Source organism: Nerophis ophidion, linkage group LG26 (assembly GCF_033978795.1).
Source record: "Nerophis ophidion isolate RoL-2023_Sa linkage group LG26, RoL_Noph_v1.0, whole genome shotgun sequence".
Lineage (NCBI taxonomy): Eukaryota > Metazoa > Chordata > Actinopteri > Syngnathiformes > Syngnathidae > Nerophis > Nerophis ophidion.
Genome location: NC_084636.1, coordinates 30,018,373 through 30,044,876, shown reverse-complemented (window position 1 = coordinate 30,044,876; position 26,504 = coordinate 30,018,373). Strand labels below are relative to the sequence as shown.

The 26,504-nt window shown below is 39.4% G+C and overlaps 1 protein-coding gene across 2 annotated transcripts in view; it reads right to left on the bottom strand.

Annotated features, from left to right (window-relative positions):
- rxrgb (retinoid X receptor, gamma b) overlaps positions 1-26,504 on the bottom strand; it is a 169,801-nt gene that overhangs the window by 97,305 nt on the left and 45,992 nt on the right. The window contains exon 2 of one of the 2 annotated variants that reach the window (XM_061888522.1): positions 560-710. The exons of the other annotated variant lie outside the window; for it this stretch is intronic. Coding sequence (XP_061744506.1) covers positions 560-626 — 67 coding nt within the window. The 5' untranslated portion in view covers positions 627-710. The remainder of the gene's footprint in view (positions 1-559; positions 711-26,504) is intronic. 2 annotated transcript variants of the gene reach the window in all.

Below are 26,504 nucleotides of genomic sequence, written 5' to 3'. Positions count from 1 at the left end.
GAAGATAAAATTAAAGGATATTAAATTAGCTCAAATATACCTACAAATGAGGCATAATGATGCAATATGGACATACAGCTAGCCTAAATAACATGTTAGCATTGATTAGCTTGCAGTCATGCACTGACCAAATATGCCGGATTCGCACTCCAATAACATCAACAAAGTTCACCTTTGTGCATTCACGCACAGTATAAAACGTTTGGTGGACAAAATGAGACAAAGAAGGACTGGAAGATTTTACATGTAAACCAACTGTTTAAGAACCACCAAAAACAGTAGGACAAAACCATGTTCAAAAAATACTGTCATCAGTGAAGCATACACACAAACATATTAAACAGAGGGCTTTCTAACTATTTGGAAGGTTTGTGTCGTGTTTGTCCTCAAACAAAAAATAAACTAAAAAAAAAAAATCTTCCCCCTTTTTTCCATTTTCAATCCTTTTTTAAAAATGCTCCAGGGAGCCGTTAGGGTGGCACCAAAGAGCCACATGCGGCTCCAGAGCCACGCGTTGCTGACCCCCGCCCTACAAGGATGCATAGAGTCGACTACTCACAGTGGCCGTAACCCAGCTCCCGCCCGGCTCCGCCTCCAGCTGCAGGTGATGTCGCAGGTGTCCACATGCCTTCGCTTGCAAGTGTGCGGCACCCGCAGGGCGCCAGTAGCCTGCCTGGCTCCTCAGACTCGCGCGACGGTACGCTGACGGACTAAAAAAAAAAAAAAAAACAACAAAAAAAAAATGAGGCGGAAACTCCGGATCACTTTTTAGGAACAGTGAGGGGGCGGAGTGCAGAAAGAGGCGGAGCCCGCCAGCGCCGGTTACAAGATTAGCCGGATTATCCTTCCCTTGAGATCAATCCCAGAGGAACTGTTTGCTGGCCCCGTCTGATGACACAAATCAACTCCTGCGTCTCGCTCTCTTCTTAAAAACCCTTGCAGGGGACACCTGTTATATAGTGCATGGTGTCTGGCATTACATTGGTGATGAGGGGGACTGGGGGGGGACTAAAAGCTAGCACCAGCCAGGACGGGGTGTGGAGTGGAGGGGGGGGGTCGGTCACACTTACAGTACAAGCTGTAGTTTCCCCATTACCGCTGCTTAAAAAGGGGATCAGACATGAGTACATTGTCGTCCAACAATGTTTATTTACAGTTGAGGTGCGTTTCCATTGGGAATTGTGTGAATTATATTTATATAGCGCTTTTCTCAAGTGACTCAAAGCGCTTTACATATCTAAGTTACATTTAAACCAGTGTGGGTGGCACTGGGAGCAGGTGGGTAAAGTGTCTTGCCCAAGGACACAACGGCAGTAACTAGGATGGCACAGGCGGGAATCGAACCTGCAACCCTCAAGTTGCTGCCGCTGCCACGGCCACTCTACCAACCGAGCTGAAAGTATGTCTGCACCGTGCACTACACTTCGGTTCAGTTTGCATTTTCCAGAGCAGTGCCCCCCCCCCCCCCCCCCCCCCCCCGTGTCTTCTTTCTTGACGAGTGATTTACCGTCCATCCAAAATAAAAAAAAAGTGCTGAATAGCATGTGAGCTACAATTCCAAGACAATTATTTACATCCAAGTAGGACTGGGCGATATGGATTAGCAATATTTTGGTATCGGTGCAGGTACTAAAATTATTTCGGTACTTTTCGGCACTTTTTGTAAATATAGGGGAACACATAAAAATTCACCATCCATCCAAAATAAAAAAAAGTGCTGAATAGCATGTGAGCTACAATTCCAAGACAATTATTTACATCCAACTAGGACTGGGCGATATGGATTAGCAATATTTTGGTATCGGTGCAGGTACTAAAATTATTTCGGTACTTTTCGGCACTTTTTGTAAATATAGGGGAACACATAAAAATTCACCATCCATCCAAAATAAAAAAAAGTGCTGAATAGCATGTGAGCTACAATTCCAAGACAATTATTTACATCCAACTAGGACTGGGCGATATGGATTAGCAATATTTTGGTATCGGTGCAGGTACTAAAATTATTTCGGTACTTTTCGGCACTTTTTGTAAATATAGGGGAACACATAAAAATTCACCATCCATCCAAAATAAAAAAAAGTGCTGAATAGCATGTGAGCTACAATTCTAAGACAATTATTTACATCCAACTAGGACTGGGCGATATGGATTAGCAATATTTTGGTATCGGTGCAGGTACTAAAATTATTTCGGTACTTTTCGGCACTTTTTGTAAATATAGGGGAACACATAAAAATTCACCATCCATCCAAAATAAAAAAAAAGTGCTGAATAGCATGTGAGCTACAATTCCAAGACAATTATTTACATCCAACTAGGACTGGGCGATATGGATTAGCAATATTTTGGTATCGGTGCAGGTACTAAAATTATTTCGGTACTTTTCGGCACTTTTTGTAAATATAGGGGAACACATAAAAATTCACCATCCATCCAAAATAAAAAAAAGTGCTGAATAGCATGTGAGCTACAATTCCAAGACAATTATTTACATCCAACTAGGACTGGGCGATATGGATTAGCAATATTTTGGTATCGGTGCAGGTACTAAAATTATTTCGGTACTTTTCGGCACTTTTTGTAAATATAGGGGAACACATAAAAATTCACCATCCATCCAAAATAAAAAAAAGTGCTGAATAGCATGTGAGCTACAATTCCAAGACAATTATTTACATCCAAGTAGGACTGGGCGATATGGATTAGCAATATTTTGGTATCGGTGCAGGTACTAAAATTATTTCGGTACTTTTCGGCACTTTTTGTAAATATAGGGGAACACATAAAAATTCACCATCCATCCAAAATAAAAAAAAGTGCTGAATAGCATGTGAGCTACAATTCTAAGACAATTATTTACATCCAACTAGGACTGGGCGATATGGATTAGCAATATTTTGGTATCGGTGCAGGTACTAAAATTATTTCGGTACTTTTCGGCACTTTTTGTAAATATAGGGGAACACATAAAAATTCACCATCCATCCATAATAAAAAAAAGTGCTGAATAGCATGTGAGCTACAATTCCAAGACAATTATTTACATCCAAGTAGGACTGGGCGATATGGATTAGCAATATTTTGGTATCGGTGCAGGTACTAAAATTATTTCGGTACTTTTCGGCACTTTTTGTAAATATAGGGGAACACATAAAAATTCACCATCCATCCAAAATAAAAAAAAAGTGCTGAATAGCATGTGAGCTACAATTCCAAGACAATTATTTACATCCAACTAGGACTGGGCGATATGGATTAGCAATATTTTGGTATCGGTGCAGGTACTAAAATTAAGGGGTAGCAGGGGGTGTATATTGTAGCGTCCCGAAAGAGTTAGTGCTGCAAGGGGTTCTGAGTATTTGTTCTGTTGTGTTTTATATTTTGTTACAGTGCAGATGTTCTCCCGAAATGTGTTTGTCATTCTTGTTTGGTTTGGGTTCACAGTGTGGCGCATATTTGTAACAGTGTTAAAGTTGTTTGTACGGCACCCTGAGTGTGACCTGTATGGCTGTTGACCAAGTATGACTTGCATTCACTTGTGTGTGTGAAGTGTGAAGTGAAATGAATTATATTTATATAGCGCTTTGCTCTAGTGACTCAAAGCGCTTTACATAGTGAAACCCAATATCTAAGTTACATTTTTAAACCAGTGTGGGTGGCACTGGGAGCAGGTGGGTAAAGTGTCTTGCCCAAGGACACAACGGCAGTGACTAGGATGGCAGAAGCGGGAATCGAACCAGCTAGCTAGCCATGTCTTAAAGCACCTCTACCTGAGGGCGTTTCAGTGTTATAACTTCACCTTTATCGTCAGTTTTTAAGCCAAAATGCGTCCGTTCTCCCTTTTCTGTCCACACACTGTATCTGCTTGTGTGTACTCTGTGATTGTGCGCTGCCGAACATGCTCGTGCATTGTTTTTTTTTTTTAACACACCTCAAAACAGCAGGTTGGAATTTGGGACATGCTCTCCCTGAGAGAGCATGAGCAGGTTAGGGTGGGCGGGGTTGGGGTAGGGCGGGGTTGAGGTAGGGGGTTTGGGGATAGCGGGGGTTGTATATTGTAGCGTCCCGAAAGAGTTAGTGCTGCAAGGGGTTCTGGGTATTTGTTCTGTTGTGTTTTGTGGGGCGGCATAGCTCGGTTGGTAGAGTGGCCGTACCAGCAACTTGAGGGTTGCAGGTTCGATTCCCGCTTGTGCCATCCTAGTTACTGCCGTTGTGTCCTTGGGCAAGACACTTTACCCACCTGCTCCCAGTGCCACCCACACTGGTTTAAATGTAACTTAGATATTGGGTGTCACTATGTAAAGCGCTTTGAGTCACTTGAGAAAAGCGCTATATAAATATAATTCACTTCACTTATATTTTGTTACAGTGCAGATGTTCTCCCGAAATGTGTTTGTCATTCTTGTTTGGTTTGGGTTCACAGTGTGGCGCATATTTGTAACAGTGTTAAAGTTGTTTATACGGCACCCTGAGTGTGACCTGTATGGCTGTTGACCAAGTATGACTTGCATTCACTTGTGTGTGTGAAGTGTGAAGTGAAGTGAATTATATTTATATAGCGCTTTGCTCTAGTGACTCAAAGCGCTTTACATAGTGAAACCCAATATCTAAGTTACATTTTTAAACCAGTGTGGGTGGCAATGGGAGCAGGTGGGTAAAGTGTCTTGCCCAAGAATACAACGGCAGTGACTAGGAAGGCAGAAGCGGGGATCGAACCTGGAACCCTCAAGTTGCTGGCACGGCCACTCTACCGCCCCGTTAAAAAAAGTAGATATTATGTGATTGGGCCGGCACGCTAATGGAGTGTCTTTAAGGCACGCCCCCAATATTGTTGTCAGGGTGGAAATCCGGAGAATGGTTGCCCCGGGAGATTTTCGGGAGGGGCACTGAAATTCGGGAGGGTTGGCAAGTATGTCTAGGAGACGTTTTAAAAAGTCATGAACTGAACTTTTTGAAACCGATACCGATAATTTCCGATATTACATTTTAAAGCATTTATCGGCCGAAAATATCGGTAGTCCGGAATTATCGGACATTTCTAATATATATATAATAAATACATAGAGCTACAACGCCCCCTTGTGTCTGTGCCGTTCTACTCCTCCCGTACGTAACAACAATATTATTTCTACGTAAAATAAATAACAGAGCTGTGCAAATAATAGAAAATGTGTCAAATTCGGATAAAAAAATAATTTGCCGGCAGGCGCTTTTTAATTCCTAGTCGACGATGTAATGGACTGTCACACACGTACGGTTCTGGTCAGCGGCAAGTAAGGGACTTTACTTAATTATGAGGCTATGATCTTCCTCACTACGGCGTACATTTTTTGGCAGCATTTTTTGGCAAGTCGAGAACAGTTTTGATTTGGGCTTACGTGGTAAATGTCACGCCAAAGAAATCATGTTTTGTTTTGGTCATGTTATGTTTTGATTTTTGGACACTTGTTTCCTGTTTTGCACTTCCTGGTTGGTTTTCGTTACCATGCCAACTCATTGGTTTCATCTGTCGTGTCACGCACCTGTTCCATCACTAATTATGTCACTGCTATTGAAGCCATTTTGTTTCTGTTCTTCGGCCTGGCAACTTTGTATGTACCTACACATCCCGTATTCATCTGCTTCATGCCTTGCTGTTCGTTTTTGTCCACGCCACGTAAGTTTTGTATTTATGACTCAGTGCAAGTTTAGTTTTTTCATGCCACAGTGCAAGTGGTTTGTTTCATGTTTGTAGTATGTAGCATTTATGCTAGTCTTTAGTTTTTTTTATTAGCCAAGTTTGTTTTCCGCCCTCGTGCGCGCCCTTTGTTTGCCTTTGTGAAGTTTTGTTAGAATATTAATAAATATGTACTCACGTTCACGCCTGGCTCGTGCCAATCATCCTTTGCATCGAAGAAACAATCCAAGTCCAAGTCCATGTTTGACAGTAAAATGCTTAAATTAATGTTTTATCCAAGTTTGTTTTCCGCCCTCGTGCGCGCCCTTTGTTTGCCTTTGTGAAGTTTTGTTAGAATATTAATAAATATGTACTCATGTTCACGCCTGGCTCGTGCCTCATCCTTTGCATCGAAGAAACAATCCAAGTCCAAGTCCATGTTTGACAGTAAAATGCTCAAATTAATGTTTTATCCAAGTTTGTTCTCCGCCCTCGTGCGCGCCCTTTGTGAAGTTTTGTTAGAATATTAATAAATATGTACTCATGTTCACGCCTGGCTCGTGCCAATCATCCTTTGCATCGAAGAAACAATCCAAGTCCAAGTCCATGTTTGACAGTAAAGTGCTCAAATTAATGTTTTATCCAAGTTTGTTTTCCGCCCTCGTGCGCGCCCTTTGTTTGCCTTTGTGAAGTTTTGTTAGAATATTAATAAATATGTACTCACGTTCACGCCTGGCTCGTGCCAATCATCCTTTGCATCGAAGAAACAATCCAAGTCCAAGTCCATGTTTGACAGTAAAATGCTTAAATTAATGTTTTATCCAAGTTTGTTTTCCGCCCTCGTGCGCGCCCTTTGTTTGCCTTTGTGAAGTTTTGTTAGAATATTAATAAATATGTACTCACGTTCACGCCTGGCTCGTGCCGATCATCCTTTGCATCGAAGAAACAATCCAAGTCCAAGTCCATGTTTGACAGTAAAATGCTCAAATTAATGTTTTATCCAAGTTTGTTTTCCGCCCTCGTGCGTGCCCTTTGTGAAGTTTTGTTAGAATATTAATAAATATGTACTCATGTTCACGCCTGGCTCGTGCCAATCATCCTTTGCATCGAAGAAACAATCCAAGTCCAAGTCCATGTTTGACAGTAAAATGCTCAAATTAATGTTTTATCCAAGTTTGTTTTCCGCCCTCGGGCGCGCCCTTTGTTTGCCTTTGTGAAGTTTTGTTGGAATATTAATAAATATGTACTCATGTTCACGCCTGGCTCGTGCCAATCATCCTTTGCATCGAGGAAACAATCCAAGTCCAAGTTTGACAGTAAAATGCTCAAATTAATGTTTTATCCAAGTTTGTTTTCGGCCCTCGTGTGCGCCCTTTGTTTGCCTTTGTGAAGATTTGTTAGAATATTAATAAATATGTACTCACGTTCACGCCTGGCTCGTGCCAATCATCCTTTGCATCGAAGAAACAATCCAAGTCCAAGTCCATGTTTGACAGTAAAATGCTCAAATTAATGTTTTATCCAAGTTTGTTTTCCGCCCTCGTGCGCGCCCTTTGTTTGCCTTTGTGAAGTTTTGTTACAATATTAATAAATATGTACTCATGTTCACGCCTGGCTCGTGCCAATCATCCTTTGCATCGAAGAAACAATCCAAGTCCAAGTCCATGTTTGACAGTAAAATGCTCAAATTAATGTTTTATCCAAGTTTGTTTTCCGCCCTCGTGCGCGCCCTTTGTTTGCCTTTGTGAAGTTTTGTTAGAATATTAATAAATATGTACTCATGTTCACGCCTGGCTCGTGCCAATCATCCTTTGCACCGAAGAAACAATCCAAGTCCAAGTCCATGTTTGACAGTAAAATGCTCAAATTAATGTTTTATCCAAGTTTGTTTTCCGCCCTCGTGCGTGCCCTTTGTGAAGTTTTGTTAGAATATTAATAAATATGTACTCATGTTCACGCCTGGCTCGTGCCAATCATCCTTTGCATCGAAGAAACAATCAAAGTCCAAGTCCATGTTTGACAGTAAAATGCTCAAATTAATGTTTTATCCAAGTTTGTTTTCCGCCCTCGTGCGCGCCCTTTGTTTGCTTTTGTGAAGTTTTGTTAGAATATTAATAAATATGTACTCACGTTCACGCCTGGCTCATGCCAATCATCCTTTGCATGGAAGAAACAATCCAAGTCCAAGTCCATGTTTGACAGTAAAATGCTCAAATTAATGTTTTTTCCAAGTTTGTTTTCCGCCCTCGTGCGCGCCCTTTGTTTGCCTTTGTGAAGTTTTGTTGGAATATTAATAAATATGTACTCATGTTCACGCCTGGCTCATGCCAATCATCCTTTGCATCGAGGAAACAATCCAAGTCCAAGTCCATGTTTGACAGTAAAATGCTCAAAATAATGTTTTATCCAACTTTGTTTTCCGCCCTCGTGCGCGCCCTTTGTTTGCCTTTGTGAAGTTTTGTTGGAATATTAATAAATATGTACTCAAGTTCACGCCTGGCTCGTGCCAATCATCCTTTGCATCGAAGAAACAATCCAAGTCCAAGTCCATGTTTGACAGTAAAATGCTCAAATTAATGTTTTATCCAAGTTTGTTTTCCGCCCTCGGGCGCGCCCTTTGTTTGCCTTTGTGAAGTTTTGTTGGAATATTAATAAATATGTACTCATGTTCACGCCTGGCTCGTGCCAATCATCCTTTGCATCGAGGAAACAATCCAAGTCCAAGTTTGACAGTAAAGTGCTCAAATTAATGTTTTATCCAAGTTTGTTTTCCGCCCTCGTGTGCGCCCTTTGTTTGCCTTTGTGAAGATTTGTTAGAATATTAATAAATATGTACTCACGTTCACGCCTGGCTCGTGCCAATCATCCTTTGCATCGAAGAAACAATCCAAGTCCAAGTCCATGTTTGACAGTAAAATGCTCAAATTAATGTTTTATCCAAGTTTGTTTTCCGCCCTCGTGCGCGCCCTTTGTTTGCCTTTGTGAAGTTTTGTTAGAATATTAATAAATATGTACTCACGTTCACGCCTGGCTCGTGCCAATCATCCTTTGCATCGAAGAAACAATCCAAGTCCAAGTCCATGTTTGACAGTAAAATGCTCAAATTAATGTTTTATCCAAGTTTGTTTTCCGCCCTCGTGCACGCCCTTTGTTTGCCTTTGTGAAGTTTTGTTAGAATATTAATAAATATGTACTCACGTTCACGCCTGGCTCGTGCCAATCATCCTTTGCATCGAAGAAACAATCCAAGTCCAAGTCCATGTTTGACAGTAAAATGCTCAAATTAATGTTTTATCCAAGTTTGTTTTCCGCCCTCGTGCGCGCCCTTTGTTTGCCTTTGTGAAGTTTTGTTGGAATATTAATAAATATGTACTCATGTTCACGCCTGGCTCGTGCCAATCATCCTTTGCATCGAGGAAACAATCCAAGTCCAAGTTTGACAGTAAAATGCTCAAATTAATGTTTTTTCAGAGTTTGTTTTCCGCCCTCGTGCGCGCCCTTTGTTTGCCTTTGTGAAGTTTTGTTAGAATATTAATAAATATGTACTTACGTTCACGCCTGGCTCGTGCCAATCATCCTTTGCACCGAAGAAACAATCCAAGTCCAAGTCCATGTTTGACAGTAAAATGCTCAAATTAATGTTTTATCCAAGTTTGTTTTCCGCCCTCGTGCGCGCCCTTTGTTTGCCTTTGTGAAGTTTTGTTAGAATATTAATAAATATGTACTCATGTTCACGCCTGGCTCGTGCCAATCATCCTTTGCACCGAAGAAACAATCCAAGTCCAAGTCCATGTTTGAAAGTAAAATGCTCAAATTAATGTTTTTTCCAAGTTTGTTTTCCGCCCTCGTGCGCGCCCTTTGTTTGCCTTTGTGAAGTTTTGTTAGAATATTAATAAATATGTACTCATGTTCACGCCTGGCTCGTGCCAATCATCCTTTGCACCGAAGAAACAATCCAAGTCCAAGTCCATGTTTGACAGTAAAATGCTCAAATTAATGTTTTATCCAAGTTTGTTTTCCGCCCTCGTGCGCGCCCTTTGTGAATTTTTGTTAGAATATTAATAAATATGTACTCATGTTCACGCCTGGCTTGTGCCAATCATCCTTTGCATCGAAGAAACAATCCAAGTCCAAGTCCATGTTTGACAGTAAACAACACAAGTGAATGTTTTATCCAGATACATACATTTGTCCAAATGTGGCCAAGTCGACGCATTGTGGGTTTCCTGGACGTGGTCTACATCGCTTAAAGAAACATCTAAGGAACAGAATCCCTCTGCAATCTTCCACTAGTTTTTTTAATATATAAATCTTCTCTTATCAGACTCTTATAATACACCAACTTATATTCTTGTCTTCATGAAAGATAAGAATCTATATGTTAAACATGCATGTATATTCATTAAAACACCTTTAACATGTCAACAAAAAGGCCAAAATAAATAAATATAAATTATATACTGTATATATAAATGTATATATATATATATATATATATATATATATATATATATATATATATATGATATATATATATATATATGAGGTAGATCACTTCGACTTGGTCATTTATTAAGTATTTGATTAACGTTGAAAAACTTATTGGGGTGTTACCATTTAGTGGTCAATTGTACAGAATATGTACTGTACTGTGCAATCTACTAATAAAAGTTTCAATCAATCAATCAAAAGTGTAAAAGAAAAAAGACACTTTTTACTTCAACCGTACTTCCCGTCAAAAGCCTAAAGACTGATGGCACAGTTCCTGTCTTCACAATAAAAGTGCCACTCCATCGCGCCTGCGCTTAGTGCGCTAACAAAATAAGAGTCTACGAAAGCCAGAGCATACAAGCTAGATAACTACGGAGTTTGCCGCCAATGTATTTATTGTAAAGTGTATAAAAACGAATATGGAAGCTGGACAAATAAGATGCCAAAAACCAACGACATTCATGTGGTATTAGACAGAAAAGAGGAACTTTTTTTCTCCTCCATTTGAAAACGTGGACATTATCAGCACTACTGTCTGATTCCAGTCAATGCAAGTCATCAGAATCAGGTAATACACCAACTTATATTCTTGTCTTCATGAAAGATAGGAATATATATGTTAAACATGCATGTATATTCATTAAAACACCTTTAACATGTCAACAAAAACGGCAAAATAAATAACTATAAATTATATACATATATATATATATATATATATATATATATATATATATATATATATATATATATATATGAGGTAGATCACCTCGACTTGGTCATTTATTAAGTAATTGATTAACGTTGAAAAACTTATTGGGGTGTTACCATTTAGTGGTCAACTGTACGGAATATGTACTGTATAAGTGACTCAAAGCGCTTTACATAGTGAAACCCAATATTTAAGTTACATTCAAACCAGTGTGGGTGGCACTGGGAGCAGGTGGGTAAAGTGTCTTGCCCAAGGACACAACGACAGTAACTAGGATGGCACAAGCGGGAATCGAAGCTGCAACCCTCAAGTTGCTGGCACGGCCACTCTACCAACCGAGCTAAAAAATATTTTTAATTCTAAGAGAGACAAAACTCAAATAGAATTTAAAAATCCAATAAAGACTTGGTCTTCACTTGTTTAAATAAATTCATTTATTTTTTTTACTTTGCTTCTTATAACTTTCAGAAAGACAATTTTAGAGAAAAAATACAACCTTAAAAATGATTTTAGGAATATTTAAACACATAACTTTTTTACCTTTTAAATTCCTTCCTCTTCTTTCCTGACAATTTAAATCAATGTTCAAGTATTTTTTTTTATTGTAAAGAATAATAAATACATTTTAATTTAATTCTTCATTTTAGCTTATGTTTTTTTGACGAAGAATATTTGTGAAATATTCCTTCAAACTTATTATTATTAAAATAAAATAAAAAGATTCTGAAAAGCGCTATATAAATATACTTCACTTCACTTCACTGTGCAATCTACTAATACAGGTTTCAATCAATCAATCAATCAATGCCTACTGAGCCTATGGTGCTGTTAAGTTATTGTGGCTCAAAGTGCCTTAATTTCTCAATTTTAATGTATTATTATTTAATATATATTATTGTTTTAGTTGCTTAAGCGATACTCCTGGCTTTGAATATGCTCATTGCTATTTTTATCTTTTTGTGCATCATTTGTTGCCGTAATCATAAACAAACAGGTTACTCATCAGTTACTCAGTACTTGAGTAGTTTTATCACAACATACTTTTTACTTTTACTCAAGAAAATATTTGGGTGACTACTCCTTACTCTTACTTGAGTAATGCATCTCTAAAGTAACTGTACTCTTACTTGAGTACAATTTCTGGCTACTCTACCCACCTCTGGACACAATCCTCTGTGCCTAAGCTTAGTAAATGAGATCGTTGCATGCACTATCAAGTTTGTGTTTTAATACATGCAAACCTTTATTAGATCAGGCCCTATCTCTTTACAAGGACATTCCACTATTTATGGAGCAGATGCCACCATTGCCTTCCTGTCTATAGGATATGTTCTACACTGTGAACAGGACTGAAATGTATAACTCATATTTGAATTTCCACTGCCAAACGCTGTCAAGAGTAGGGCAGGCTATCATTTACATGTTAACAGATAACAGTGCCAACTCAGCGGTGCCTTAAACTACGAGCACATTGCGTTCCACAACCGAGCCCATACTTTAGAATACTTGTATCTTAAAGTAGCCCCGGCTATTGAAAATAATTTAAATCCATTTATTGGCAACCCAAAACCCCTTTTAAAAATATAAAATACACTTTCAGATAAGAAATATTATTTGAAAACAATACCAACTAAAGTAAAGTGATTTGTATGGAAATACTCACAGATATATTCCGTATTCAATATCAATCGATCAATGTCCTTTATTTAACAGGTAAAAACTAATTGAGAATAAAATATATTTTCCGAGAGTGGCCTAGCCTAGAGGGCAGCAAAACAAAGTTACAGAAATACATGTAACAACTAAACAGCAGCAGTCACGCACCATAGTTAGAAATCAATCAATCAATCAATCAATGTTTACTTATATAGCCCTAAATCACTAGTGTCTCAAAGGGCTGCACAAACCACCACGACATCCTCGGTAGGCCCACATAAGGGCAAGGAAAACTCACACCCAGTGGGACGTCGGTGACAATGATGACTATGAGAACCTTGGAGAGGAGGAAAGCAATGGATGTCGAGCGGGTCTAACATGATACTGTGAAAGTTCAATCCACAATGGATCCAACACAGTCGCGAGAGTCCAGTCCAAAGCGGATCCAACACAGCAGCGAGAGTCCCGTTCACAGCGGAGCCAGCAGGAAACCATCCCAAGCGGAGGCGGATCAGCAGCGCAGAGATGTCCCCAGCCGATACACAGGCAAGCAGTACATGGCCACCGGATCGGACCGGACCCCCTACACAAGGGAGAGTGGGACATAGAAGAAAAAGAAAAGAAACGGCAGATCAACTGGTCTAAAAAGGGAGTCTATTTAAAGGCTAGAGTATACAAATGAGTTTTAAGGTGAGACTTAAATGCTTCTACTGAGGTGGCATCTCGAACTGTTACCGGGAAATAAAAAACACTTACAACATTAACACAAAAACATGTTTTCGTAAAAAAAAAAAAAAAAATTAAAAAGAGAAGTAAAACTGACCAATACAACTGGTTTCTCAATCCTTTAAAACGGACTGGAATTCCCCCAAAGTGAAGAGTCCAGTTAGCCTCAGATTCTTCTAGGGCAGTGTTTCTCAAATGGGGGTACGCGTACCCCTGGGTGTACTTGAAGGTATGCCAAGGGGTACGTGAGATTTTTTAAAAAATATTCTAAAAATAACAATTAAAAAATCCTTTATAAATATATTTATTGAATAATTCTTCAACAAAATATAAAGGTATGTTCATAAACTGTGCAAAGAAATACAACAATGCAATATTCAGTGTTGACAGCTAGATTTTTTGTGGACATGTTCCATAAATATGGATGTCAAATATTTATTTTTTTGTGAAGAAATGTTTAGAATTAAGTTCATGAATCCAGATGGATCTCTATTACAATCCCCGAAGAGGGCACTTTAAGTTGATGATTACTTCTATGTGTGGAAATATTTATTTATAATTGAATCACTTGTTTATTTTTCAACAAGTTTTTTGTTATTTTTATATATTTTTCTCCAAATAGTTCAAGAAAGACCACTACAAATGAGCAGTATTTTGCACTGTTTTACAATTTAATAAATCAGAAACTGATGACATAGTGCTGTATTTTACTTCTTTATCTCTTTTTTTCAACCAAAAATGCTTTGCTCTGATTGGGGGGTACTTGAATTAAAACATTTTTTGCAGGGGGTACATCACTGAAATAAGGTTGAGAACCACTGTTCTAAAGGCTTATTTTTCCAAGATTCGTTTTGGCTATAGGAACCAACATGCTAATGTTCTGCAAGCGTAAGAACATTCAATATTTTTGTTAAAAAAAGATTTAAAAAGAGAACTAAAACCGACCAATACAAATGGTTTCTCAATCCTTTAAAATGGACTGGAATTCCCCAAAAGTAAAGGGTCCAGTTAGCCTCATATCCTTCTGTAAGTCATTTCATGACCAGGGAGCAGCATATCTGAAGGCTTAGTTTCCCCAAATTTGTGTTGGCTCGAAGAAACAACATGCTAATGTTCTGCGTGCGTAAAAACATTCAATGTTTTCGTAAAAAAACAACTTAAAAAGAGAAGTAAAATTGACCGATAAAACAGGTTTCTCAATGCTTTAAAATGGACTGGAATTCCCCCAAAGAAGAGTCCAGTTAGCATCAGACCTTTCTAGGGAGCAGCATATCTGAAGGCTTATTTTTCCAAGATTTGTGTTGGCTCTACGAACCAACATGCTAATGTTTTGCGAGCGTAAAAACATTCAATGTTTTTGTAAAAAAAACTATTTAAAAAAGAGAAGTAAAATTGACCAATAGAAATGGTTTCTCAATACTTTAAAATGGACTGCAATTCCCCAAAAGTGAAGAGTCCAGTTAACCTCAGATCCTTCTTGGGAGCAGCATATTTGAAGGCTTATTTTCCCAAGATTTGCGTTGGCTCTACGAACCAACATGCTAATGTTCTGCGAGTGTAAAAACATTCAATGTATTTATAAAAAAACAACTTAAAAAGAAAAGTAAAATTGACTGAAAATACAGGTTTCTCAATCCTTTAAAATGAACTGGAATTACCCTTAAGTGAAGAGTCCAGTTAGCCTCAGATCCTTTTAGGGAGCAGCATATCTGAAAGCTTATTTTTCCAAGATTTGTGTTGGCTCTAGGAACCAACATGCTAATGTTCTGCGAGCGTAAAAATGTTCAATGTTTTCGTAAAAAACTATCTAAAAAGAGAAGTAAAATTGACCGATAAAACAGGTTTCTCAATGCTTTAAAATGGACTGGAATTCCCCCAAAGTGAAGAGTCCAGTTAGCATCAGACCTTTCTAGGGAGCAGCATATCTGAAGGCTTATTTTTCCAAGATTTGTTTTGGTTCCAGGAACCAACGTGCTAATGTTCTGCGAGCGTAAAAACTTTCGATGTTTTCGTAAAAAAATATTTTAATCCATCCATCCATCCATTTTCTACCGCTTATTCCCTTTCGGGGTTGCGGGGGGCGCTGGCGCCTATCTCAGCTACAATCGGGCGGAAGGCGGGGTACACCCTGGACAAGTCGCCACCTCATCGCAGAGCCAACACAGATAGACAGACAACATTCACACTCACATTCACACACTAGGGCCAATTTAGTGTTGCCAATCAACCTATCCCCAGGTGCATGTCTTTGGAGGTGGGAGGAAGCCGGAGTACCCGGAGGGAACCCACGCATTCACGGGGAGAACATGCAAACTCCACACAGAAAGATCCCGAGCCTGGATTTGAACCCAGGACTGCAGGACCTTCGTATTGTGAGGCAGACACACTAACCCCTCTGTAAAATCGACCAATACAACTGGTTTCCCCATCCTTTAAAATGGACTGGAATTACCCCCCAAGTGAAGAGTTCAGTTAGCCTCAGATCCTTCTTGAGAGCAGCATATCTGAAGGTTTGTTTTTCCAAGATTTGTGTTGGTTCTAGGAACCAACATGCTAATGTTTTGGGAGCGTAAAAACATTAAATGTTTTTGTAAAAAACAACTTAAAAAGAGAAGTAAAATTGACCGATAAAACAGGTTTCTCAATGCTTTAAAATGGACTGGAATTCCCCCAAAGTGAAGAGTCCAGTTAGCATCAGACCTTTCTAGGGAGCAGCATATCTGAAGGCTTATTTTTCCAAGATTTGTGTTGGTTCTAGGAACCAACATGCTAATGTTCTGCGAGCGTAAAAACTTTCGATGTTTTCGTAAAAAAATATTTTAAAAAAGAAGTAAAATCGACCAATACAACTGGTTTCCCCATCCTTTAAAATGGACTGGAATTACCCCCAAAGTGAAGAGTTCAGTTAGCCTCAGATCCCTCTTGGGAGCAGCATATCCAAAGGTTTGTTTTTCCAAGATTTGTGTTGGCTCTAGGAACCAACATGCTAATGTTTTGCGAGCGTAAAAACATTAAATGTTTTCGTAAAAAACTATTTAAAAATGAGAAGTAAAATTGACCAGTAGAAATGGTTTCTCAATACTTTAAAATGGACTGCAATTCCCCAAAACTGAAGAGTCCAGTTAGCCTCAGATCCTTCTTGGGAGCAGCATATTTGAAGGCTTATTTTCCCAAGATTTCTGTTGGTTCTAGGAACCAACATGCTAATGTACTGCGAGCGTAAAAACATTCAATGTTTTTGTAAAAAACAACTTAAAAAGAGAAGTAAAATTGACCAATAAAACAGGTTTCTCAATGCTTTAAAATGGACTGGAATTCCCCCAAAGTGAAGAGTCCAGTTAGCATCAGACCTTTCTAGGGAGTAGCATATCTGAAGGCTTATTTTTCCAAGATTTGTGTTGGTTCTAGGAACCAACATTCTAATGTTCTGCGAGCGTAAAAACTTTCGATGTTTTCGAAAAAAAATATTTTAAAAAAGAAGTAAAATCGATCAATACAAGTGGTTTCTCCAACCTTTAAAATGAACTGGAATTACCCTTAAGTGAAGAGTCCAGTTAGACTCAGATCCTTTTAGGGAGCAGAATATCTGAAGGCTTATTTTCCCCAAATTTGTGTTGGCTCTAGGAACCAACATGCTAATGTTCTGCGAGCGTAAAAATGTTCAATGTTTTCGTAAAAAACTATTTAAAAAGAGAAGTAAAATTGACCGATAAAACAGGTTTCTCAATGCTTTAAAATGGACAGGAATTCCCCCAAAGTGAAGAGTCCAGTTAGCATCAGACCTTTCTAGGGAGTAGCATATCTGAAGGCTTATTTTTCCAATATTTGTGTTTGCTCTAGGAACCAACATACTAATGATCTGTGAGCGTAAAAACTTTCAACGTTTTCGTAAAAGAATATTTTAAAAAAGTAAAACCGACCGATAAAACTGGTTTCCCCATCCTTTAAAATTGACTGGAATTACCCCCAAAGTGAAGAGTTCAGTTAGCCTCAGATCCCTCTTGGGAGCCGCATATCTGAAGGTTTGTTTTTCCAAGATTTGTGTTGGCTCTAGGAACCAACATGCTAATGTTTTGCGAGCGTAAAAAACTATTTAAAAAAGAGAAGTAAAATTGACCAATAGAAATGGTTTCTCAATCCTTTAGAATGGACTGCAATTCCCCCAAAGTGAAGAGTCCAGTGAGCCTCAGATCCTTCTGTAAGTCCCTCCATGACCAGGGAGCAGCATATCTGAAGGCTTATTTTTCCAAGATTTGTGTTGGTTCTAGGAATCGACTTGCTAATGTTCTGCGAGCGTTTAAAAAAAATTAAATATTTAAAATGAGAAGTAAAATTGAACAATACAACTGGTTTCTCAATGCGTTAAAATTGACTGGAATTCCCCCAAAGTGAAGCGTTCAGTTAGCCTCAGATCCTTGCACGTTCTCATGAACGAACAAACACCAAAACAAAAACCATGCAGTTTCTATTGCAATTTTTGAGAAGAACTGCGAATTCAAAAACGGCCCACAGGATCCTGGGCGGATTTGATAAATTCCTGTCAATGTTTAAAAATATTTAATTTAGGATGAAAATAAAGAATATTTGTGACATTTGTTGAAATTGTGTACTTTTTAGGGGTAGAACAGGGGTCGGCAACCCTCGGCTCTATAGCTGCATGCAGCTCTGTAGCGTCGCCTAGTGGCTCCCTGGAAATGTTTCAAAAATGTATAAAAATGGAAAAAGATGAGGGAAAAATATAATTTTTGTTTTAATATGGTTTCTGTAGGACAAACATGACACAAACCTTCATAATTGTTAGAAATCCCACTGATTGATTGATTGATTGAAACTTTTATTAGTAGATTGCACAGTTCAGTACATATTCCGTACAATTGACCACTAAATGGTAACACCCAAATAAGTTTTTCAACTTGTTTAAATCGGGGTCCACGTTAATCAATTCATGGTACTATTTATGTCACTGTTCGCTTAAGAGAGTATTTGGCGAGCGCCGTTTTGTCTTATATTCTGCGGCTCTTGAACTCACCATAGTTTGTTTACATGTACAGTTTTTTCAGACGTTGGCACAGAAAGACATGTTTTATGCCACTCCTTTGTCTCATTTTGTCCACCAAACGTTGTATGCTGTGCGTGAATTTGCTTTGTTCATGTTATTGACTTGTTGGAGTGCTAATTTAGGCTAGCTGTATGTACATATTGCATCATTATGCCTCGTTTGCAGATATATTTGAGCTCTTTTGATATCTTTTACGTATTTAACTCATATTTGCATGTCTCTTGACCCATTATCTGTATGTAATATTGGCTGCATTTCTCATAGTTGTTAGTGTGCCATGTTGTTCCAGACCACAGCAAACGTTACCCAGCTTGCAAGGATTGTAATAAATCCATTAGAAGACAGCCTGCCGTTTCCTTTAACTTGGACACACACATCTATACCTTTGGCCATTCTAAGCCAGTCATTTCCAGGTGTTATCGCACCCTCTGAGAAACCTCTTTTTTACGAATGTTTTCTAATGTCGTAAAAATGTGTAGAATGAATATAAACGTTTCTGTAACAAAGATTTGCGTCAGCCTGAGTCACAAAGGAATTTTGATAGTAGGCTATTATAGCTAATATAGACACCAGGCCTTCTTTATAACACTTATATAAGACTTTAACATTTTTTGTGGCTCCAGACAGATTTATTCTTGTATTTTTAGTCTAATAAGGCTATTTCAACATTTTGGGTTGCCGACCCCTGGGTTAGAGTAACAAAAAACCTTTTTCGGTTGCCAAAAGTGCTGCAAAGTTCAATGTACAGTACTGTATATGGAGCTTTGATTGGTTAACAGAGGGTTGCCACATAATGAAAACAAAAATTATTGTAACACATGAAATACTGCGGATTACACAGAGTTATGATTTAAAGCCAACTGGAACACAGTATTGTGTCAGGTTCCCCGACTTGGCTGCATTCGTTGGCATCTTACACAGTAATGACGCCCCGGTCTATACACGCCACGGTAAATACAAAATCCTCGAGGTGCCAAAGAATGCTAACCTCCATGTTCAGCCTCCCTCCAAACATCTGTGATTAATTTTGCTGCCATGATGTTGAAAATATGGGCCAGCGGTGACTTGGTCAGCCGCCGTGGTTATTATTAATATACAAGGTGTGCTTGGCCTTATCGCCGGCGTTTCGCATGTGTGGCATTCCAGGAAGTCAGGAATTGTCTTGTTAGGATGCTGGACTGTGGGTCAAGCAAACAAGGAGAGAGAAAAGCTAAAAGCCACATGCAAACACGGGCCCAAAATATACCTTAGAGGCTCTGGTGAACAATACACAGCAAAGCCTAAAGGAACTTAAATAAACCCTACAACCCAGCAGGGGATTACATTTGTGTTTCTGTTGGTTTGACTCTTGTATATTCTGTATTATTATCCTCTTGTATTTACTCTTAATGTATTGTTATTTCATCAGGGTATTACTTATACTGTGTATTTTGTACTTTTTATACCTTGTATACCGTGTTTCTGTCAGTTACACTCCTTTATCTATATCAAAGAAGTCAAACAATGTTCCAATAAGATCCAGTTTAAGAAACTGTTATTTATCTCATTATGTGAATAACAAAGTATAAACAACTAATATTCTTGAGCAGTTCATTATTTATTTATTCATTTAAATATGTTTGTGTCGCAAATTGAACACAGAAAATTAACTAACAAATGGGTTAGAAATTGCTATGAAATGGAAATGGAGTAGGAATAAATAAGCTCTGCGTCTTGCTAATCCTTTCCGGACATGCTGTAATGAAAAATATGTGATGAAAACTGTGTGCATGTTCAAAATTAATTAAAACTATATACATACAATCATACAAACATACATACATACATACATACAAACACACATATATACAAGCATACAAACATACATACATATATACATATATGCACATACATACATATATATATATATATATATATATTTACATATATACACACATACATACATATATATGCATATAAATACACACATACATACATACATATATATATATATATACAAACACTTATATACATATATACATGCATATATATATATATACATATATAAACATACATATACATATATACATACATATATAAACATACATATATACATACATATTGATATACATAAAAAAATACATACTCTCTCTATCTGTGTTGGCCCTGCGATGAGTTGGCGACTTGTCCAGGGCGTACGCCGCCTTCGATTGTAGCTGAGATAGGCACCAGCGCCCCCCGTGACCCCAAAGGGAATAAGCGGTAGAATATGGATGGATATATATATATATATATATATATATATATATATATATATATATATATATATACTGTATATATATATATATATATATATATATATACACTGTGTATATATATATATATATATATATACACACACATATATATGTATATATTTATACATGTATATATATATATATATATATATATATATATATATATATATATATACATATATATATATATTCACACATACATACATACATGCATATATTGTATGTACACATATATATATAAATACATATATACATATACTGTAAGTATGCATACATATATACACATATATACATACATATATATATATACATACATATATGGGGCGGTTTAGCTCGGTTGGTAGAGCGGCCGTGCCAGCAACTTGAGGGTTGCAGGTTTGATTCCCGCTTCCGCCATCCTAGTCACTGCCGTTGTGTCCTTGGGCAAGACACTTTACCCACTTGCTCCCAGTGCCACCCACACTGGTTTGAATGTAACTTAGATATTGGGTTTCACTATGTAAAGCGCTTTGAGTCACTAGAGAAAAAGCGCTATATAAATATAATTCACTTCACTTCACTTATATACATACATATATATACATACATATATACGTACATACAAATACATTGTATATACGTAAGTATTGTATATATATGCACACTATAATACTGCTGCTAAACAATTATTTTTTTAATCTGATAAATCAGACTTATTTGTGATTATTCAAAATAACTTACTTGCATAGTTTAAATTAACTTTAAAAAAGACCAATACTTGAACAGAAATGCATTATTATTGTGAACATTTCATACACATACATTTTTTTAAATGCACTATATTTAATTGCTGCAAATTTGATAACATTTTAGCAACAAAAAAAAGCAGGTTTAAAATAATTTTGCAGTAATATTGCAAACAACAAGATGTTGACGTATACCAATAGATAAAGTACTAAACACATGCATTGACGAAAAGAAAAAAATCTGCACTAATATATGCACCAATGTTTGCATTCACGATTCCTTTAACCAGTTGCTTATTGATGTTTGCAGATGACAGTGTGGCCTGCCAACACATTGTGTGATTAATCTAGTTTTCTACATGATTGATGCAAATAATTCGTCGCATGGTTTAACATGTTAACTTTGACAGCCCTAAAATGGATCTTTATGCCGTATTACAAAATGATAATAAGTGAACAAATGGTCAACATAGGACGTGAACAGTTCAATCAATCAATGTTCATTTATATAGCCCTAAATCACTAGTGTCTCAAAGAGCTGCACAAACCACCACACAAACCACTACGACATCCTCGGTAGGCCCACATAAGGGCAAGGAAAACTCACACCCAGTGGGACGTCGGTGACAATGATGACTATGAGAACCTTGGAGAGGACCACGTCTCGCCTCGACTACTGTAACGTATTATTTTCGGGTCTCCCCATGTCTAGCATTAAAAGATTACAGTTGGTACAAAATGCGGCTGCTAGACTTTTGACAAGAACAAGAAAGTTTGATCACATTACGCCTGTACTGGCTCACCTGCACTGGCTTCCTGTGCACTTAAGATGTGACTTTAAGGTTTTACTACTTACGTATAAAATACTACACGGTCTAGCTCCAGCCTATCTTGCCGATTGTATTGTACCATATGTCCCGGCAAGAAATCTGCGTTCAAAGGACTCCGGCTTATTAGTGATTCCCAAAGCCCAAAAAAAGTCTGTGGGCTATAGAGCGTTTTCCGTTCGGGCTCCAGTACTCTGGAATGCCCTCCCGGTAACAGTTTGAGATGCTACCTCAGTAGAAGCATTTAAGTCTCACCTTAAAACTCATTTGTATACTCTAGCCTTTAAATAGACTCCCTTTTTAGACCAGTTGATCTGCCGTTTCTTTTCTTTTTCTTCTATGTCCCACTTTCCCTTGTGGAGAGGGTCCGGTCCGATCCGGTGGCCATGTACTGCTTGCCTGTGTATCGGCTGGGGACATCTCCACGCTGCTGATCCGCCTCCGCTTGGGATGGTTTCCTGCTGGCTCCGCTGTGAACGGGACTCTCGCTGCTGTGTTGGATCCGCTTTGGACTGGACTCTCGCGACTGTGTTGGATCCATTATGGATTGAACTTTCACAGTATCATGTTGGACCCGCTCGACATCCATTGCTTTCCTCCTCTCCAAGGTTCTCATAGTCATCATTGTCACCGACGTCCCACTGGGTGTGAGTTTTCCTTGCCCTTATGTGGGCCTACCGAGGATGTCGTAGTGGTTTGTGCAGCCCTTTGAGACACTAGTGATTTAGGGCTATATAAGTAGACATTGATTGATTGATTGATATGTGGGCAATCCCCCCTCTAGGGGACATAAACACAACAGAACAAACACCCAGAATCCCATGCAGCCTCCAACTCCTCCGGTCCACCATATAGACCCCCCCATCCCCCAACCCTGCCCCCTATTGTAGCCCGGAAAAGCTAGGGCTGCACTGATCTCTGGGCATTTCTTCCGCTGTGTCTATGTTGTGTTACGGTGCAGATGCTCCCCCAAAACGCGACCGCCAATCCCGTCTGGTGTGGGTTCACAGTGTGGCGCATATTTGTAACAGTGATAAAGTTGCTTATACAGCCACCCTCAGTGTGACCTGTGTGGCCTTTGATCAAGTACTGTATGTCTTGCAGTCGCTTTTGTGGGTCTACAGAAGCCTCACACAATATGTGACTGGGCTGGCACACTGTTTGTATGGTGGAAAAGCGGACGAGACGGCAGGTTGTAGAGGACTCTACAGGCAATGCCATCACGGCACGCCCTTAACAGTGTTGTCCAGGCGAAAAACCTGGAGATGACCGCCCCGGGAGATTGTTGGGAGGGGCACTGATATTCGGGGGCCTCCCGGAAAGATAGCAAGTGTTGGCAAGTATGTTGCTAGGGCGGGAAAGCCATTCAAAAAAGGTGAATTCATTAAAAAGTGCGTGTTGGACTTTTTTAAGACATTTTTTCTCGCGGCCCAGCCTCTGCATCTAGTGGCCCCCAGGTAGATTGAGTGTGAGACCACTGTGTTAGAGGCTCTACTGCAGGGGTGCCCATTACGTCGATCGCGAGCTACCAGTCGACCGCGGGGTGTGTGTCAGTCGATCTCCAGCCAGGCTTTTTTTAAAAAATAGACCTAAAAATTAGTGATCATCAATCTTCACCAAGACGTCACTTAAATGACATTCACGGTACCGGAGGGTCTTGTGAGATGACGCTGGCTGCTGCAAGATCATCCATCCATCCATTTTCTACCGCTTATTCCCTTTCGGGGTCGCGGGGGGCACATGCGCCTATCTCAGCTACAGTCGGGCGGAAGGCAGGGTACACCCTGGACAAGTCGCCACCTCATCGCAGGGCCAACACAGATAGACAGACAACATTCACACTCACATTCACACACTAGGGCCAATTTAGTGTTGCCAATCAACCTATCCCCAGGTGCATGTCTTTGGAAGTGGGAGGAAGCCGGAGTACCCGGAGGGAACCCACGCATTCACGGGGAGAACATGCAAACTCCACACAGAAAGATCCCGAGCCTGGATTTGAACCCAGGACTGCAGGAACTTCGTAATGTGAGGCAGACGCACTAACCCCTCTGCCACCGTGAAGCCTGCAAGATCATTATTATGAAAATATGACCGAGAGGAAGGCGAGAAACACTTTTTATTTCAACAGACTCTCGCGCCGTACCTTCCGTCAAAACTCTAAAGGCCGACTGCACATTTCCAATCTTCACAATAAAAGCCCTGCTTCATGCTGCCTGCGCTAACTAAATACAGAGTCTCGGAAAGCTGGCGTGCACAAGCGATCCCTCAGAAAGCTTTCCGAGACTCTTATTTTGTTAGCGCAGGCAGCATGAAGCAGGGCTTTTATTGTAAAGATAGGAAATGTGCAGTCGGCCTTTAGAGTTTTGACGGAAGGGACGGCGCGAAAGTCTGTTGAAATAAAAAGTTTTTCTCGCCATCCTCTGTCATTTTTTCATAATAATGAACTGGCAGCAGCCAGCGTCATCTCACAAGACCCTCGGGTGCCGTGAATGTCAATCAAGCAAGCCACGGAATTTGCCGCCAATGTTTTTCTTGTAAAGTGTATGGAAGCTGGATGAATTAGATGCCAAAAACCAACCACTTTCATGAGGTATTGTACAGAAAGGACAACTTTTTTTCTCCTCCATTTGAAAATGTGGGCGTTATCATCATTACTGTCTGATTCCAATCAATGCAAGTCATCAGAATCAGGTAATACACCAACTTATATTCTTGTCTTTGTGAAAGAAAGACATCCATATGTGTTACACATGCTTGTATTGTCATTAAACACATTTAACTTGTTTACAAAAATGTCTCTTTCATAAATAAATAAATATAAATTATATATATAAATGAGGTAGATCCCCTCGAGTTGGTCAATTGAAAAGTAGCTCGCCTGTGTGGGCACCCCTGCTCTACTGCATTGACTACTTTAGTCCATGCACTTGACTGCATGTTTTATTTTATATATGAACAGTGACTAGTTTCTACCCCAAAGGCAAAACAAATTTAAAAACTTAAATATCTTGTTCATGTTGATGAACTGTTGAGGGAAACAGTTAAATAGGAATTGCAGGAGTTGCAGAATTAAAAGGGCAGGACGTATTTAGCCTGATTTATTTATCATTATTGATGTATTTTGTGATCTCTGCCAGGAGATCAGTCTACCAGTTTTTCCATTAGTCGGTTATTTAAACCTAACGTTTACTGCACATTACGAGGTTGAACATCTCTTTGTGTGTATTTCAACCACCTCCGCCCACAGGGACAAAGAGAGTGAGTGACTGACAAGATGATTCACTCCGTTTGTATTGTTCCGCTAAAGAACAAATGCGCCCACGTTTTGAGACAAGGCTAAATCTGAACAATCTTGCAGCTTGCTTGGCAGCGGCAGACAAATATAACGGACATGACACATTTTTTTTAAAAAACATTAATTACCTTCGCCAGCTCTGCGTAGGCTGAGTGCTTTTCTAGTTTTGTAAGTATTTATCGATGTTTTACAGTACTTGATAATGACTAATTAAGAGCCAATATGTTACTAATTTGCATGTTAATAAGAAACTATTTAATGGTGAATATGTTCCCTATACTAAAGTGTTACCCTTTTCTTTGGGAGCTACTCTCTTGCCTCTGCACTGGTGAAATTTAAAGGCCTACTGAAACCGTGTCCCTCGGGAAGTCCTGTGGGGAGTGCTCAGAGAGTATGGGGTATCGGACTGTCTTATTGTGGCGGTCCGCTCCCTGTACGATCAGTGCCAGAGCTTGGTCCGCATTGCCGGCAGTAAGTCCAACACATTTCAAGTGAGGGTTGGACTCCGCCAAGGCTGTCCTTTGTCACCGATTCTGTTCATAATTTTTATGGACAGAATTTCTAGGCGCAGTCAAGGCGTTGAGGGGTTCCGTTTTGGTGACCGCAGGATTAGGTCTCTGCTTTTTGCAGATGATGTGGTCCTGATGGCTTCATCTGACCGGGATCTTCAGCTTTCACTGGATCAGTTCGCAGCAGAGTGTGAAGCGACCGGAATGAGAATCAGCACCTCCAAGTCCGAGTCCATGGTTCTCGCCCGGAAAAGGGTGGAATGCCATCTCCGGGTTGGGGAGGAGACCCTGCCCCAAGTGGAGGAGTTCAAGTACCTAGGAGTCTTGTTCACGAGTGGGGGAAGAGTGGATCGTGAGATCGACAGGCGGATCGGTGCGGCGTCTTCAGTAATGCGGACGTTGTACCGATCCGTTGTGGTGAAGAAGGAGCTGAGCCGGAAGGCAAAGCTCTCAATTTACCGGTCGATCTACGTTCCCATCCTCACCTATGGTCTTAAGGTTTGGGTCATGACCGAAAGGATAAGATCACGGGTACAAGCGGCCGAAATGAGTTTCCAGGTCTCTCC